The following is an 18794-nucleotide window of genomic DNA, read 5'->3' as shown; positions in this document are numbered from 1 at the left end:
TAAGAGATCATGTAGGCTGACAAGAAGCACTGCCTCAAAATCAGGCCAGATAGCCCAAGGTCTCAGACGAGTGAATTCCACCACACATGCCCAGACCAATTTTCTTCTATTTCTAAGAAATAATCTTCAAGAAGTAGGAACAGATGATACATGCCTGATCTTAGCACTTAGCCACAAGGAGGAGGATGGCCTGTTCATTTGAGACCACCCTGATCTATGTCCTGGTTTTGAGACCAACCATAACCCTGTTTCAAACCAGCCAACCAGGAACACAAGCCTCCACTTTGAGACATTACTGCTCTGTAAACAGGCTGGCCTTAAATTCAGAGGTTCGCCTGCCTCTGCCTTCTGAGTGCTGGGATAAAGGTGTGCACCACCACTGCCCTGCTTGTTCTTTATTACTTTTAGTTGACTTTAGAAAATAGCATCAGTTTGTGCCAATTACAGTTTATTGTCCAGCAAAGCACAAAACGTAGTGTATTACAACTATCGGACAAAAGGACAGTTATTTTACAGAGAGAAATTGAGAGTGTAGATATATTTTTTCTTTTAAACATTTTCTTTTGTGTAGATTTTGATATCTGATTACTTATGATTGTAGTGAATGATTATAAAATGGGGCTAAGAGAAAAGAAATTAACAGATATTAAAAAATTAGCATCTGATTTAAGAAAAAAAGCTTATAGTTTATTAGAACACATAAACCATATAATAATATTTTATACACACATGTACATATAATATATATGTTATAGTTTTCTTTCCAGTAAAAAGATCTCTTTATTGTGGAAAACTGTCAACATAGATGAAACTGGAAAGAACAGTATAATGAAATTCCATGTATTCATCTTCATCTTAAGAAGTTCAAACATACAGCCAATATTTATTTTTTATTTCCCACCTCTACTTCTGAGAAATAGTTTTAAACAATTCCTAACATATGATTCTATTTATCTAGGTATCTTATTCATTGCTCATCCATTTATTTTTCTGGACTTTGAACTCCAGACTTTGCACATGCTAAGCAAGGGATGTTCCCCTGAGCCACAGGTCCAGATCAGTTATTTCATATAGGAAATCTGAATATGTTTTATAGGTGCACTTACTACACAATTATAGTTCATTGAAGTTGCGGTGCGAAGTGTAAACTTGTGCTTACACTCATAGCTTGCCTTGGCTCATCTGTGAAGTAGTAAGTCAACCAGACAGGCTCAGATCCAATCAGATAATATTCCAAATCACTTCTGTATCTTCAAAAGGTCAGGATTATTCGGATGCTGATAATAATAATAATAAAACAACAATAAATACCATTTATATGAACGTTTATCCAAAGTCCACAAGGTTGCTTTTCTTTTCAGTTTAGAGTTTGAGCTTACCTTTCTTTAGAGAAATACATACTATTAACATGTACTGTTTGTATGCAGTAATGGGGTTCATTATGACATTTTAATGCACGTATACAATGTTCTTTGACCACATTCAACCTCATTCCCCTCTGTTGTTCCATTCTCATTCCTTCTTTCAGTAGATGCCCACGTTATTAAGAATCATTTCTTCAATTTATCATCTTTCTCCATTCATGGCGTTAATAATATTTGTGACAGTGTTAATAGACTGGGGGAAAGTGGGAATTTTGACGTGACAGAGTTAGGCCCTTGTTGCTGGTGGTGCTGTCAAGAATTAAGGTGTACTAGCTGGGGAATGAGACTTTAGTGTTGGGAAGTCACCACTCATGGCAAAGTAGGACATCAAAGGAGAGAGGCTGATGTGCTCAGATGCTACTTTCTGAAAACCCCAATGATGCTATCTCGAGTCATCCTGACGTGTATAGACAAGGACAGAAACCCTATCTCAGACACCACAGTAGGAGCTGAGGAAGGCTGGCATACGCAAGGTGCCATGCCTACACATGTTCTTTACCCAGGAAATGGAAGTTAGATGGACTGTGGAGTGAGTCATTGTGTCCCTTTGCTTTTCCGTCACTCTCTTTCATCTGTGTAGTGAGGAAGGCAGGAGGACTTTCCCTCTCATGGGATTCCTGTGCCTGTGTGGTGACGGCCACTTGTCCATCTGTAGATAGTTAGGTGGTTCCCTCAGGGCCAGTGAGGGAATATGAAACTCACCTCAGCTAGACCTATACCTAAGCTTCTGCTCAACCACTAGTTGCTTGGGAATTCCTTGTGGAATATGGGAGATTTATCCATCTTCTAACAATGCAACGTGACGTTTTCCACTTGGCTACTTCCACTTAGTATTCCTTGTGGATCTATTCCGTGACTAGGAACTTGGGAGAAAAGGGGTCGTGGTAGAGGAGCTACGAACCCCAGTTTCTCAGACATCCCAACCCAACTCCTAACTTGAGAAATACTGTGGGCATATTGAGATTTATAAGATACTGCAGTGTTTATTATATCTACATAATATAGCTATAAAATAACCATTTTTTTCTCTCTTTCTTGAACTTTTTGGTATGGAGTTGCTAATGTGTTTGAAAACTGGGAAAGTACATGTCACTGGGATATTTTCTCCTGTTTCTTCTCCATGAAGTAACCTGAGTCCTTACCTCATGGACCCATATTTTTTTTTCCTGCAGCATTTATTTTCTGATTCCAGCTCCCATCACTCCACTTCAATTTAGGCTGCTCCACTTTAATTATCCCTCTTCTTTTTTTGCAATGTCTTTTAAGTTCTTTGCTCTATTTCTCTTTTAAATACCATTGTTCTTAGTGTCCACTCTTTGTTTCTGCTAATGAAGGCTGTAAATTAACTAAAATGATTCATCCCAGTCTTACCCAGTCGTTGTTGTCTCTCCTCCACCCCCCATGCCTCAGTGGTTGCACAGGGCTCTGACCATGAAAGCCCTTTGACAAATCATAGAAAACGATTCTAGACTTAGGCACACTGGACCAGAGGAACCTACCATTGTACTATAGAACTCTTTCCTTCTGGGGAGCAACTGGCTTGCGTTAGCAATTGTCAGAGGGAAAACATCTGTCAGGGTATGCCTCTACTGTATGCTGCACACCACAGAGCACCGCATTGCAGACATGGAAGCCTTTCTCTTTTCCAAACGGCTAGTATTTGATCTGTTAAGACATCATCTAGATATCATAAAGGTTGGGGTTAGAAAGATGGCTCACTGTGTAGGAGCATTTGATGTTCTTGCACAGGAGCCAGGTTCAATTCCCAGCATCCATATCAGATGGCTCACAAATGCCTGTAATTCTAGTTCCAGGGGATCTGACATCCTATCTTGGCTTCCTTAGGCACCTACATGGACACAGTGCATGCGCGCGCACACACACACACATTGTACACATGTACACATAAAATGAAGTAACATAAATAAAAATTCATAAAGATTTCTAAACCACTTATTCATAGACTTGGCAGTTTACCTTTTCCCTTGGTTCATCAGGTCAATCGCCTCATTGATTCTGTCAAAAGGTAGGGTATGGGTCACCAGTATGTCCAGATCGAATTTCTTATTTTTGTAGTCAGTAACCAGGTTTGGGACAGAATCTACACTTTTCCAACCTGTAATTTGGCCACAATGCCATATAAAGAAAGGCGTGTCATTTGACGTACAGAAGTAGTTTAGGTTTCTCCTTTACATCTTTATGGAATTCATACACACACACAACATACTTTGCTAATATCTACTCTCCCCAAGTTCTCGCTCTTGTTGCCTGCCCCCCCTCCTGCTGGCACTCTTCTAGTTTGATGTCTTTTTGTTTATTTAAATCTAGATAATTGTGTTTGTTGAAGCCGTGAAATTACTGGGTCAGATTTGGGTTGCTTTAAATACATTAAGCTCAAGCTTTGCTCCATCTTTAAATTTAAGGATTTATTATATTTACAATTTTTTCTTTGCCAGGCAGTGGTGGCACACGCCTTTAATCCCAGAACTCAGAAGCAGAGGCAGGTAGATCTCTGAGTACAAGGCCAGCCTGGTCTACACAGTGAGTTCCAGTACAACCAGGGCTACAAAGAGAAACTCTGTCTCAAAAAGCTAAAATAAGTAAATAAATAAATAATAAAGTTTTTCTTCATAAGAAAAATTCAAGATTATTATCCATTCTAGCTAAGAATTATCTTAATTAGACCAAAATTTCCCCTTTGTTCCTTTCAACTGATTGGTTCATTTCAATACCTCTTGAGTTTTTTTTCTCTTTTCTTTTTTGATAGGTTCTTGTCATGCAGCTTGGGTAGGCCTTGAACTCAGTATATGAAGGCTTACCTCAAACTTATGATCCATCTGCTTCATCCTCTTGAGTGCTGGAATTATAGGCTTGCACCACTAACCTCAGGTACTTAAACTGAATTTCAAATTCGTAATTATAGTCATATTTCCACGTAAACTTCATTTACTTCTCAAAAATTGGAATAGTTTTTGTATACTCCATGTTTATACAAATTATTATTCTTTTCAAAATTCAATAATCTTTAATAGTTTCATATATTAGTGAGAAAAAGGAAAAACTATGAAGAAAAAAACTGACCACCAAAGAATGTTCCATTTATGGAACGGCCCATTATAATGTCCACAGTGGATATATTCATTTCTTCAACCTTTGCTCCAACCACAGTACATGATCCCCAGCCAAATATTGTGCACTCCACAGCTGCTTTCTGAAATGTCAAACAGAAGATTACCTGGGCAGGCTGAGAAATAAACGGGAACTCTGGTGTGGCTATATACAGTGTTCCAGGGAAGCTTAGTACAATGTTGTCAGTTACATAATAGGCTCAAGTTAAGGAGGCCATCGTGTTATCTGATTGAGCCTTGAGGCTCTAGCATTCTGTTACATGTCAAACCCACAAAAACCACTCTTTTTTGTTTTCTTTTGTATTTTGAGACACGGTTTCTCTGTGTAGCTCTGGCTGTCCTGGAACTCGCTCTGTAGACCAGGCTGGCCTAAGATTCCGAGAGCCACCTGCCTCTGTCTCCCAAGCACTGGGATTAAAGGTGTGTGCCTCCACATCTGCCTTAAAAAAACAATCTTAATAGTATCAAAAGTATATTAAAAGGAAATGGGACATAGTTTACCCTGTACAAATACCATTTTTTGGCTGCAAAGTGTAACATGAATACTGAGAAACATGAATGTGGAATTAAGAATGCTATGTAGAGCATGAACTTTAATCAGTAATGGTTTGACAATCTGCCACAAACCTTTACTGGGCCTGCAACTAAAATATTGAAAAGTATGAAGAGAGTAAATGATTCCGTAGAGCCTGTGTGGCCTGACCTCCTGCTAGGTGAACTGCTTTTTTCTCTCTCCAGATGTTTTCTTGTTCAAAGTTTTATTGCCAAAGTCATAAATGAGAAGCATCAAATATTGTTCAGTGGTGAAGAGGCACACATTGAATACTTAAATTTAAAAGTAGGATAAATACGGAGAAATGCTATTTAAAACAGAAAAATTACTAGAAAATTATACTTTATTTCCTTACATTTTTAAGCCTCCAGTTAGGATGTATCCTGCCTGTTATGTCTGCTCTTGTTGAGATTGTGAGGCCATGGATTTGAACTTCATTGATTGCTGAGTCTCCACATGGATGAGATTTAGACACAAACTAATCATTGACTGAGACAGAGAAGATTGTAAATCTGGGGTTGATATAAAAATGCTAAGAATTGAAAATGTAAGTTTCATTGTGGAAGACCATTCCATGTAGAAGCCATTAGGCAAACAGATAAATATTTTAAATCCTTTGAGACTCATATAGAAGACAAGTGTAAACTTTGTTCACATACTTTGTGGCCAATTTGATTTTGAACTTTTGGGGTGATGCTTTTAGAAAAATCTTTGTTGGCTTCACATTGCTGCACACTGCGTCAGCTCCTGCCTCCAGGTTCCTGTCCTGTGTGAGTTTCTGTCCTGGCTTCATTCAAAGATGGACTACAGTGTGGAAGTGTAAGCCAGATAAACCCTTCCCTCCCCATGGAGAAATGGTGTTTCATCAGAGCAATAGAAACCCTAACGAAGGCAAAGTCTAATGCCAGCTATCATAATAAATAAAACAATGTGGCTGGTAGGTCGCCCCCCCCCCACTGTAAAATCAGAGCTCTGGACAGTGCAGAATGGATGTGAGCACTGCAGCTGCAGAGCAGGAAGCCCAGAACACAGGGCACAGCACAGAGAAGAGCCTTGAGCTGTCCTCAGTAGCACTCAGTGTTTACCAGCTTTTACCACCTGTTAGCTGCTGTCAGGCAGTTGGTGTGTGGCTGTTGAATGGCTTTCTTCCCGGCTCTGTTCCCTTCCAGAGAACGCACGAGTCAGGAAAGACCCAGGGAAAGAAACAGCCCAAGGTCTGTTTCTTTCTAGCTTTTACTCCTTTATCCACCTCTAGGAGGAGGTTGAGCAACCAGGCTAGTGACAGTGTCACTCACGTGGAAAAACATCACAACTGCTTCTCACCCCCATTACTGAACCAAGAAGGAAAAAGGCAGATAACTTAGCTGATAAACTCTTTAGTCATTTCATCCCCAAACAGACAAGAATAAAATCAGTATCTTGAGCAAGTACAAACTAAGTGATTATTTACTGAGAAATAAAGCTGGTCACTACCACAATCGAAAACTACAGAGATGACCTGTCTGTGATGGGTGGTTCATCCTCTTTTTTATTTCACTTGATAGAGGAAGGAAACTTCCCTGGCTAAGTAAAAATAAAGGAACCCCTAAGTTTCCTGTTAGAAAGAAGTGTAGTCATCATGGAAAACAAAGTTGGAAAATATTATTTTCTTCCTAAGAAGAGATGTCAAAGGAATGAATATGTGGAGATAAGTGGCATAGCTGCTCACGTTGGGGGCCTGAACTCACAGGCCACACTAGTGTTTGGAACATGCTGTGACTTGGACTCAATGTGACTGTGCAAGGATTCATGCATTGGTCTTCTGCGTGGCGTGTTGATAACTGGTGGGATCTTTAAGAGGCCTAATGGACACACATGCTCCCACCATAATCCATTGCATGTGGGGTGATACAGATGGGAGAGTCTCACCCAAGCTGACCCTGTGATGTTTAGATGTTTTCAGTTTCCAAAATGTAAGCAAAACAAGCCTTTTCTCTTAAGCACCAGAATCACAGGTAATTCATCACAGTAACATAAAACAGACTAACACAGAGGCCACAGCAGCGAGCTATGACACAAAGTGGCTGAGGGAGTAGTTGATGATTTATAGTTGACAATTCTTTTCTTTCTGCCCCTTGAAAATATTAATATGTAGAAGGACATCTACTGTTCTAGACATGGCTCTTTTTTCCCTATTATTTGGTGATTAAAGAACATATTAGAAGTAAGATGCAATGGCTGAGGATGGGGAGAGAAACGCACATACCAAGGACTGAGCTGTTCCTGCACAGTCAAGGGAGAAATCCACACCTCCATTGGTCAGTTCAGTGATGACATCCTGGATGGGTTTATCTAGGTCCCTGGGATTAAGGCAGTCAGTGGCTCCCAGGGCCTTGGCTTTTGGAAACTTCTCGCTGTTGATGTCAATAGCGATGATTCTGGAAGCACCTGCCGTTTTACACCCGATTACTGCAGAAAGACCTACACAGCCCAGGCCAAAGACAGCACAGGTAGAGCCAGGGGTGACCTGCAGGCAGGGAAAGTGCAGTGTGACTTACAGCTGCTGCTCTCAGCTGCTGCTTTCATAGGCGAGGGAGAGATGACTCAGACACAAAGATTAAAAAATGCCTGTTATAAAGCTAGGATGTATCCAGTGGTGAGAATCTGCCAATGTGAAGACAGATGCGTTCCTACCGAAGTTTGTAAAAGTTTTTAAGGGCCATTAAGCTATCAGTTCATAAGGAGAAAACCAAAGTGGAAAGAATTTTCTGTTTTCACATTGCCCTTCATTGGTGTTAGAAACAATTAAAAAGCCCGCACATTCTAAAGGAGTTGTTTTTCCCCCATTGAAACTGGGTGAGAGGCAAATTGGCATCTGTAGTTCTAGTGGACCTTATTTTGCTGTGCAGTTGTTTTTGAATGACGATTAATATTTCTATAAATGTTATACATATTTCTATAAATAGTTGGACTTGATTATCCCAGATTGTCACTTTATTTAGGTGGGATGAAGTCCAAATATCTTTGCATGGAACTGAAGGATGCTCATTTGCTTGTTGGAGACACATTCTCACTATTAGGCCACAGTGGCCTTGAACTTGAGGTCATCTTGCTTAGGCCTCTATATAGTACTGTGTAGTACAGGCATGTGATACCATACTTGGTAAAGTTTTGATGACTCCTATCCACCTTTCAGTTTCATTTCCATTTCCATCATTTTCCACAGCAACCATATATGGTGCGCTTTTCTCTCATTGTGTCTCAATTTCCTCTTCCTGAATCAAGCCAGTGTACTTTCCATCCCAGTTCCTTAGAGTAGATCTTATCCTAGGCTAGGCTTAAACAGCTCTCTCTCCATGAAACTGGTCTTTATTCTTCAGCCAGAAATCAGTGCCGTTTTGTTTTTCTTATACCATACACAATAGTTTATAATCCCCCTTTCTTGGTTTGGTTTTGAAACAGGTATCACATTGTAGACCTAGCTGACATGGAACTCATTATTTAGCCTGTGTTGGCCCCATGGTGGTCCTCTGGCCTCAGTCTCTCGAATGCTGGGAATACAGGTATGAGCCACCATGGCTGGCCAGTGTTTTAATGCAGAGGCTTGTTTAATCTCCTGCATTATTGGGGACTCATGTATACCGAGTCCTTGATGAAGGGCTTCTTACATTGACTTAAAATATGGTAAGAAAAGTCATGTAGTTGGCACAAATTCTTAGAAGAGTGGCAGAAAATATGACATAGAGAGAAGCTTAATTAGTATTTTCTGATGAGTATTAGAAACTGCTTAGATTAAAGAATAAGCAAAAGGAGAAGAATAAGGAAAAGAAAAGAAGCAAAAAAGTCCATGGGACATGTTGATGTCAACTAATTTGGAAACATAATTAGTAAGGAGCACAGATGTTGCACATTTTTACTTTATGCAATGGGGAAAGACAGGCTTTTGAGTAAACTGTGCTGAAAAAAAACTGGTATCAGCATGCAAAAGAAATTAGACTTCTTTTTTTTGAGACAAGGATCTCTCTATGTAGCTCTGGCTATTTTGGAACTAACTATGTAGATCAGGGTGGCCTCAAATCCACAGAGATCCATATGCCTCTGCCTCCCAGTGTGATCAAAGGCATGTGCCACCATGCCCAACTGAATTTTTTTTTTTTAAGATTTATTTATTATGTATACAACATTCTGCCTCCATGTATGGCTGCAGGCCAGAAGAGGGCACCAGATCTCATTATAAATGGCTGTGAGCCACCATGTGGTTGCTGGGAATTGAACTCAGGACCTCTGGAAGAGTATAGATGGTATTCTTAACCTCTGAGCCATCTCTCCAGCCCAACTGACTCTTATACTATATAAAAATTCAGCTCACAGTGGGTTAAAGACTTAAATGCAACAGATAAAGCTATCAATCTGCTAGAAAAAATATAAGGGAAAGTATTCACGACCATGATCTACACAGTGATTTCTTGGATCTTACTCTGGGACAAAGATCACAAGATCAAACAAGGCCATTGTGGGCTTCCTAGTGAGGCCCTGACTCCAAAAACAGAACAAAACAAAGAAATTGAAGCATGGGAAACAAAAGAAAAATAGATGAATGGGATTATATCAGTCTAATAATTTGCATAACCAAGGAGACAGACAACAGAATTGAGAAAACCTTTGAAATAGGAGAATATAATTTCAAACCATACAGCCAACTCAGTGCTAATACCAAAAACATCTGAGAAAACCTAAAGAGAATGATGACTATCATCATCAGCTAATCTATACTTAAATATTGCTGGAGATACAAGTAAAGGTTTTTTTTTATTATGAAAAGGTAATTTTGTGAGGAAATAGGTATGTTATTTTATCATTTAACCATCCATCTATTCATCCGTCCATCCATCTCTCTCTCTCTCTCTCTCTCTCTCTCTCTCTCTCTCTCTCTCTCTCTCTGTTTATCAGAACATCACATTATATCTGTCTGTATGTCAGAACATCAGAACTCCATATATAATTTCCATTCATTAAAATTATTCAAGGAACTAAAGAGAGGGCTCAGTAGTTAAGAACACCTGCTGTTCTTGAAGAGGACCCAAGTTTGATTCCCAGCCCTCACATGGGAGCTCACAATCATCTATAACTCCACTTATAGGGGATTGGATGCCCTCTTCTGATCCCCAGGCACATATATCCTATAGTGCATATACATGCAGGCAAAATACTCAGACACATAAAATAAATACATTTTACAAAAAGTTAAAAAAACCCCAACCCATCAAAACCTAAATTCAAAGTGGAAGTCCAGCATGGTGTGGCTCATGCCTGTAATTCTGGCACTTGGAAGGCAGAGTCAGTAGGACCATGGGTTTGAGGGTAGCCTGGTAGATGTAGTACTGGTGGGAGCAGTGAATGAGTGAGCTACAGATAGACAGATGATAGACAGACAGACAGACAGATAGAAATGTTAAGGAATATTTGTTTACACTGTAAAGATGTGTCTTTGCCAAAGCACCTTCTGATTGGTTTAATAAAGAGCTGAATGGCAATAGCTAGGCAGGAAGAGGTTAAATGGGACTTTCAGACACAGAGAGGACTCTGGGAAGAGGAAAGACAGACTCGCCAGCTGGAAGCAGAGGAAGTAGCATGGGCAGTATGGAGAGATGAGGTAATGAGCCACATGACAGAACAATGATGAAAATAAATGGGTTAATATAAGTCATAAGAGCTAGTGGGACAAGCCTAAGCTAAGGTGAAGCTTTCGTAATTAATAAGTCTCCATGTCACTATTTGTGAGCTGGTGGCCCAAAGAAAAACCCAACTACATAGATAGTGATAGACTTTACTTATATCTAATATATCTAGTGGGGTCAGCAGGGAGAGATGGGGCTTCTTTGCTGGAGTGCTTAAGGGATGTCTGAAGTATCCACCTAAGAAATCTTTTTGTTTTAAACTATCTTCTGTCTTTGTTTGTAACCCAGTCAGCCTTGCAAGAGTGTTCAAATCCTAAGAGGACACCACAGACACATCTTGCAAGAATATAATCTCTTGAAGCCACAAGGGGATGGGGAATGGGTAAATTCTTATTGATTGAGGGAGAATAATCTACAGAATCAGGGAGAAAGCTGGGTGACCAAATGGAGATAGGTGGAGTTTCTCCATTTGCTGTTGTCCACAGAAGAGCATTCATATTTAGAGGACATGCTTAAATGAACTTTATTTAAATCAGGGCACATCTATATGTAGCTTGTTAAACCAGTGTTTTATATATGCAATACAACTTAATATGCTCACACCTACTGATACTATTATTTAGAGACATCCAATAGCCCATATAAAGTCACAGAGGCTGAACTGGAAATGTAACTCAATTGGTACAACATTTTCCTAGCAGGTGCAGGGCCCTGGGTTCAATCCCCAGTATGTGGAAAAAGAAAATCACAGAGGCAATAAATGATATAGCTAATTACAGTGGCAATAAGCAATGTAGCCTGATTGTGAAGACAATTCTAAGTTCTTTATACAACAGTGTCTCCTGGTAACCTCTGTTTGCAGACAACATAGCATTTACCTTGGCAGTGTTGATGGCAGCCCCGTAGCCTGATGAGAACCCACATCCAATCAGACAAACTCTCTCCAAGTTTGCGTCATCATCGACTCTGGCAAGATTGGCTTCTGAAACTACAGTGTACTGAGAGAATGAACTGACTCCCATGAAATGGTAAATTGGTTTTCCTTTGCAGGTAAATCTGCTTGTTGTGTCTTCCATGAGCTCTTGTTCAGTATTGGGGAATTTAAAGTTCCTAGAAAAAGAAAAGAACACAGTTATATTTGTCATGAATGCTTTATGGAATCAAACGGCAAATTTGGGAATATAATTTGGTACTTTCACATCATACATAGTATTCTTGAGCTATTTTAGTGTCAATACCAACAAACTTCTGTTGAGTGCTTTGTGTCAGGAGCTCTTTTAAGGGCTATATTATTAACTCACATTTTTTTTTTCTGATAGAAAGTTCAAGTAAAATTAAAAATAGAATAGTACAATGATCCTCCATGTACTCCAATGACCTTCCATCTTAATTAACTGTCCAGTCAAGTTTTAGCTGCCACAATACACACATCTCCCACATCATATCATTTCATTTGTATTGAGATATCTCAGTACATATTTCTAAAGGATTCCTTTAAGTCGGCAAATTGCATTTTATTAAGATGTCTTTTTAAATTTATACCTCCATATTGTAATTCCCTTGTTGATAACTGGAGTTTCTCTCCTTACAAGTGTTGCTGGTCTACTGAAAGCTGGTTTAACATAACTCTGTTTCAGCCTTTCCTCTTAAATTAGAAGTTTTTATTGAAATGTCTGATTCAGATTTCACATTTTTGGGGGAATACTTCAAAGGTGGTGTGATGTACCTGGAGGGGTCATTGCATCTTATTATTTCTATTTATGTTAGAATTCATGGCCATTGTCTAAATCCATCATTTTTATTAAGAATTTGCGAAAAGTATAGTTTTAATTCAGCCTTGCAAACTGACATTAGTATTTTCTTATAGATAGTAAAACAGAGGCATGGATATGAGTAATATGGCTTTAACTTATTTTTGTAAAAGATTTGCCTATTATGTGTGTGTATGTGTGTGAGTATGTATGTGCCATATGTGTGTAGGTACCACAGAGGCCAGGAGAGGGAGCTCCTGGAACTGGAATTATAAGAGTTACTGTGTGGATGTGGATAACTGAACCCAAGTCCTCTGAAATACTAGTAACCACTTTTAACTGCTGAGCCATCCCTCTAGCCCAGGTTTTAACTTCCTAAATAACAAGCTTCAATCAGCATTCAGGACAAATGCATCTTTCTGTGGTTTTAATAAAATAAGTCTGAGGTGGCTGGGTAGTGGTGGTGTACATCTTTAATCTGAGCACTCAGGAGGCAGAGCTAGGTGGATCTCTGTGAGTTTGAGGCCTATAGAGTGAGATCCAGGACAGGCACCAAAACTACACAGAGAAACCCTGTCTTGAAAAGACAAAAACAACAAAAACAAGACAAAACAAAAAATCAGTCTGAGGTAATTAAGATTCACAACTGTTGAGCCACAGTGTGTGAAAAACCTGAGTTCAGTACCTGAAGCTGGGTGGCCCTGGAGTAAACTACTGTGCCTCTACACATTCATTCTCACTCGCCTAGAAGTACATACAAGTTTAACTGGGAATTTATCATTCCAGTGTTGTGTTTACACTTTTGTTACATATACATGTAACCATAAATCCTGGTACTGTCTTTCTGTGACACACGATATAATACATCCTTTAGCATCTTACTTCTTTCCATTAACATGTGTGTAAAATTAGATTAGTATGTGTATTTTAAGACTAGCTATTTTCATTATATGGTATTTCATTATGTTAGGATATAGCAGTAGATAAACCTATTCCTTCATTGAAGGACACTCCTGTGATTTTTTATTGCTCTTATAAACCATGTGATTGAACATTTTAGTGTGTTTCTCTTCCTGTGTGTTTGGAACAATGTCTTACAGGCACATGGAAGTAGAATTAATAAAGGAAAGTTCTCATCCTTTCACCTCCATTTATGTTTGGCCAGTGTGTCCAAGACAGTCATACCTACTCTCACTCAGTTTATTAACAGTCGGGGGCGCTTACCCGATTTTCCCACAGAGGTTTGTAAGAGGACTCAGACAGAACTTGCACTTTTTACACTGCGGTGCAAAGAATGGAATTACTTTGTCACCTAGGAAGAAAGGCTGCGTGTTAGATGGAACCTAAGATGTAGTCATCGTTCCTGAAGCATGCCGTGATATGAACTGGTGGTGGAGAACTTGTCTATTTATGCCTGGTCTCAGGCTTGATTCCCAGCCCTAAAAAACTTTCTCTCAGTGGAAAACATCTTTTTTATAGTTATACATTTTATATTCAACAAAAATATAATATTTCAGGAAAATAGAGGACTGTGGGTTCTTTCAAGTACTGCATTCTTTTCTTTCTTAATCTGCTCAGCAGCCAAGTACCAGCCTGTACCGGTATTAGCAGGTACAGAGTTCTTTCTGGCTGGGAGTATGTTCACTGAAGTCTGAGTATGACAGTTTACTGCCTCCCCAAACACTCTGTATTGAGTGTATAGAGAGCATCCTGGTAGGACAGAGGAGGTGGGACATGCTAGGCTAGAGGTAGAGCACAGACTTTATATCACTGCCATTTTATGCCATTCTGATTCACTTTAAAATCCCACATTTTCTAGCTCCCCATCCAGTTCCTATTTGGTTCTTTGATGACCAACGTTAGTGTATGGTAGCCAAAACATAACTAATAATGTTATTATTTTACTTCTCACATCTGCCATTTTAGAAAAGAGAAATCCAAATCCATTCACAAAAACATTATAACTGTCCCCAGTCACACAGCTAGTAAGTGGCAGAGTCAGGACTAAAGGTTGACACTGATCACACCTTCAAGGATGAAGGTTTTGAGGGAGCAATCTGTTTCTGTGCACATAGTATATATGTTATAAAATATGATGATCCACTGGCTTGCTTCAGGGTATTGTGTTTTATCTAAGGAACTTCCAAAATGACACTTCAACTAACATTTACATGTGTGTGATGCTTTTTCCTTAAGCCTCCTGCAAGCCTTCACTCTACATAACCATAAAGTGAATTTCCATTTCACATGGAGGAAGTATCTGTGAGCCATGGAAGCTTCAATTTACGCTAACCCCGTAGCTGTGCTTTCTGTGACAATTTCTCTGTTTATGTAAATAAATGGCGGTATTTCCAGGATTTTAGGAGGCTGTTCTGGTTTCAGATATTCTGCTTCCTTGTTATGCCATGACCGATGGCTTGTGTCAGTGTTCCTCTGGGAAAGATAGACTCTGTAAGCAAAGCCCAGACAGCATACAAAGCAAAGGCAGTTGTGAGGAGCCATCACAGGAAAGGCTGGGGATTTCTAGTCCATTGAAATCAGAAGGTGAAATACCTGGTTTGAAGTTGGTCACTCCTGGCCCTACACTTTCTACAATTCCTGCACACTCATGACCAAGGACTACTGGGAAGAGAGCTTTCTTCTTGGGATTGGTAGCGTTGATGTCAGTTGGGCACACGCACATGGCGATTACCTACAAAGCAAGATAGACTTGAGTTGTGGTTTTGTGGCTGTGCTCTTAGGCCCAGTGGCATCTTGAAGCATTATAGCAGCCCGAGTATTCAGAAAAAGAATTATAGTTTGAAAAAAAGGGACATATATAATACACTAGGCTATATTCCTTTCTTCCTGGAATCCAATTTAATTTTCTAATTTTCATTGTTGCTGGGGGAAAAATCAGCGTTGGTGATACTGTCTCTAGGAGAGGAAAAATCAAAGATAAAAGGGATGAGAGAATATACACCAGGCAGTGGGGGAGAACTTAGGTCCACATGGCTTGTTCTGTTCTGTGGAGACTGCAGGAAGTGAAGTGGGGGTAATAAATCTCCTGTAGTAAAGAGAAACTATGTCCCAATCTCTCCAACTTGTCCCAGTGTGATTCTTCAGATTCGTCCATGAGGCTTCTTTGTGCATCCTCACACACAAACCTCTGATAGGTTGGTCCAGGGGAAAAGTGGATAACTTTGGACTTCCTGTTAATGGTTCTGCTCTACTCCTCCCTACTGACCCAACCTAATCCCTCCTATTGACACCTGTGACCTCTGTGGCCCAGGGTGGCTCTCCAAGTTCTCAACCTCCTTCGCTTTGGACCTGCTTCTCTCTCTCCCCTTTTAAAAAATATCACTTTTCCATAATTAGCATTTGAAAAACAAAAAGAAAACCTAACTAATTCTAATCCAAAGTTAAGTTACTTTGCTGATTCTTAGGGTTGGTATCAATATTAAGATGGTTGAATTAAATTTCAAGCCCACTGTACAAAAGCATGATGTGGTGGTTTGAAAGAAAATACACCCCCCACCCCCAAGGAAGTAACACTGTTAGGAAGAATGTCTTTGTTGGTGTAGGTGTGGCCTTGTTGGAGGATGTGTGTCATTGTGGAGGTGGGGTTTGAGGTCTCATATATGCTCAAGCCACACCTAGTGTCTCAGATCACTTCCTGTTGCCTGTGAGTCAAGATGTAGAACTCTCAGCTTCTTCTCTAGCATCATGTCTGCCTGCATGCTGTCTTGCTTCTTGCCATGATGATAATGGATTAAACCTCTGAACTGTGAATAGCCACCACAATGAAATATTTTCCTTTATAAGAGTTGCTGAGCCAGGCAGTGGTGGCACACACCTTTAATCCCAGCATTTGGGAGGCAGAGCCAGGTGGATCTCTGTGAGTTCAAGGCCAGCTTGACTTACAGAGAAAGATCCAGGACAGGCACCAAAGCTACACAGAGAAACCCTGTCTTGAAAAACGAAAAAAAAAAAAAGAAAAAGAGTTGCCGTTGTCATGGCGTCTCTTCATAGCAACCGGAATCCTAACTAAGACACATGATAATGCCTCTTTTTAAACCTGGATCCAAAAGTAAAACTGCCCACAGGGGAAAGTCAATGTTTAGTTCAGGGCCATGTCTGTATTGCCCAGCTAAAGTCCCTACTCACCTGAATTCGAACTTCACGAGCCCTGGGGGGAGACACTTCAACTTCTTCAATGCAAAGGGGACTGCCTGTTTCCCAGGCAATGGCTGCCTTGCATGTAATAACCTGAAGGAGAGAGGTGAGAGAGAGAACAGTGGTGAGGGAGGGAGGGAAAAATAAAGTAAGATGATTTTGTCCAAAGAGGCCAATGCCGTAACTATATGAAAAAGGAGTTTGTGACTAGATACATGTATACTTACAATATTTTCAGGAGATCTTAACAGAAGTTAATTTCTATGTTACAGCCATTGTAGTGTTTATATTTTGAAGAAATAAATATATGAAAGCTTATCCTAATACCATGTCTGCATATTTATCTCTATAGCAAAGAAGATATAATTATAAGGCTTAAAGTTTTGGTAGATGGCCAGTGGGCATTTGTAACCAGTTCTAAGGTACCTGAGCCCAGGTCATTAGTATAGGTAAGATTTACTTCAAGAGTGTGGTTATTGGACCGACAGGAATTCCTGACACTCTGGAACTGTTAGGGAAGAGCGTTCCATCCTAAACCCACTGACTTGAGTTTAACTGAGGTCTCCAGATGGTAAGATATCTGGGAAGTGAGGCTTACACAGTAGAATGTAAGTTCATTAGAAATTGTTCTCTTTCTAGAATTGAGTTAAAGTACATGAAAAGAAACCAAACACCTAAGGTCTTATAATTCCTACATTAATTTTCAGTCTCAAATTACATTTTTTAATTTCAAATATAAGTAAAATTGAAAGGAAGTCTATAATCCTTTGTCCTTACTACAACCTGTACTGTTGATATAATTTTTTTTGACCATTTGAAAACTTGCTTCTCAATTGTTCTTTGCAATATTTAATTATGATTTAAATAGTTTTTTCTTATATTACAAATGCAAAGTACATTCATTACAAAAAATTTCAAAATAAAAATAAGAAAAAAATAATCCATCTCTACTTTTATCATTTTCTTCCTCTTTATGTTGAAAAGCCTTTGGGTGTCCTCACATGGGTTCATACACATAGCATGTTGCAATCTACTTTGTCCCATCCGTTCCCATGTTTTAAATACATACTCTGCATTGATGGTTAGAGCATAGACAACTTAATTTTTTTCCCTGCCACCATGTAAATAATATGTGAGTACCCTAGAAGACACTTCAGCAAATCCAGAGTTGTTTTCCTTAGAACAGATGTCTAGCTTATGGACTGTTCCTATCCTTTAGTTGACTTTTAATCGCTGTGCCTTGAATGTAACCCAGAAGGAAGCATCTTCAGCAAATGTGCAGAGACACAACAGAAGCAGAAGCTAAATGCAGATATAGGTTATGTACTTACCTTTCCATTGGTGCCCATCTTCCTTAGGCAGCTTGATTTGGAAATGTCTTTCTGACTGGTCTTTCACCTCTACCCAGAATGCTCTGTGTCCTGTACAGAGGACTGAATAAATAGCATTCCTGCTGGCTGGTTGTCCAATCACAGCCCTGCCTGACCCCTGCTGTGACATTTGTACTGTCATAGTTCATCTACAAACTCATTGCTCCCAGCTGGCACCAAGACTTTTTTTTAATTAGCTCTTTTCTTATCATTTATTACAATATAAAGTGCATTAGATGTATAAGGCTGAGTTACAAATAACTACTAATTAAAGGTATTTCAATTGCTCTGGAACTTTCCTCTCACCAATTCTTCTCTTCTACACCCTGATAATAATTTCCTTGCAATTTGTGATTTTACTACATATTTTGCTTTCCTATCTAATAGTTTAGTTTTGTTACTAAGTTTGTGTGAATAGACTCATAGTGTATATATACCCTTCCATGTGTCTTCCCCTTAATTCCGTTTATTGATCGTTCCCAGTGCCTTTGTTTATTTATTTTATGTGTATGGGTGTTCTGACTGCATTTGTATCTGTGTAGCGCCTGTGTGCTTGGTGTCCGTACAAGCCAGAGGGATTGTCAGAGCTCTTAGGATTGGAATCATAGACAGTCATGAGCTGCCTTTTAGGTTCTAGGAATTGAGCCCAGCTCCTCTAGAAGAGAGGCCAGTACTCTTAATCGCTGAGCCATCTTCCCAGTCATCCACAGTGCCTCTGACTGTAGTTTATTTTTCTTGTTGTTGAGATTACACTGT

At 39.5% G+C, this 18794-nt stretch overlaps 1 protein-coding gene across 1 annotated transcript; it reads right to left on the bottom strand.

Moving 5' to 3' along the window:
* Positions 1-1252: 1252 nt before the first annotated feature.
* On the bottom strand, positions 1253-18046 carry LOC118585722 (all-trans-retinol dehydrogenase [NAD(+)] ADH4). Its single transcript, XM_036190580.1, has 9 exons — positions 18000-18046; positions 16660-16761; positions 15067-15205; positions 13738-13825; positions 11641-11872; positions 7351-7611; positions 4506-4635; positions 3402-3540; positions 1253-1277 (listed from the first exon to the last, which is right to left on the bottom strand). Exons 1-9 carry the CDS (start codon positions 18015-18017, stop codon positions 1253-1255), a joined length of 1134 nt encoding a protein of 377 aa, XP_036046473.1. The 5' UTR covers positions 18018-18046.
* Between the last annotated feature and the right edge of the window lie 748 nt (positions 18047-18794).

Source organism: Onychomys torridus, chromosome 6 (genome assembly GCF_903995425.1).
Source record: "Onychomys torridus chromosome 6, mOncTor1.1, whole genome shotgun sequence".
Classification (NCBI taxonomy): domain Eukaryota; kingdom Metazoa; phylum Chordata; class Mammalia; order Rodentia; family Cricetidae; genus Onychomys; species Onychomys torridus.
This window is presented reverse-complemented; position numbering and strand designations above follow the sequence as displayed.

Coding starts and splice junctions, on each gene's coding strand:
- LOC118585722 (XM_036190580.1), bottom strand. Junction 15,206..16,659: donor CTCGTGAAGTTCGAATTCAG/GTGAGTAGGGAC, acceptor CTTGCTTTGTAG/GTAATCGCCATGTGCGTGTG. Junction 1,278..3,401: donor CTGATGAACCAAGGGAAAAG/GTAAACTGCCAA, acceptor TATTATTATCAG/CATCCGAATAATCCTGACCT.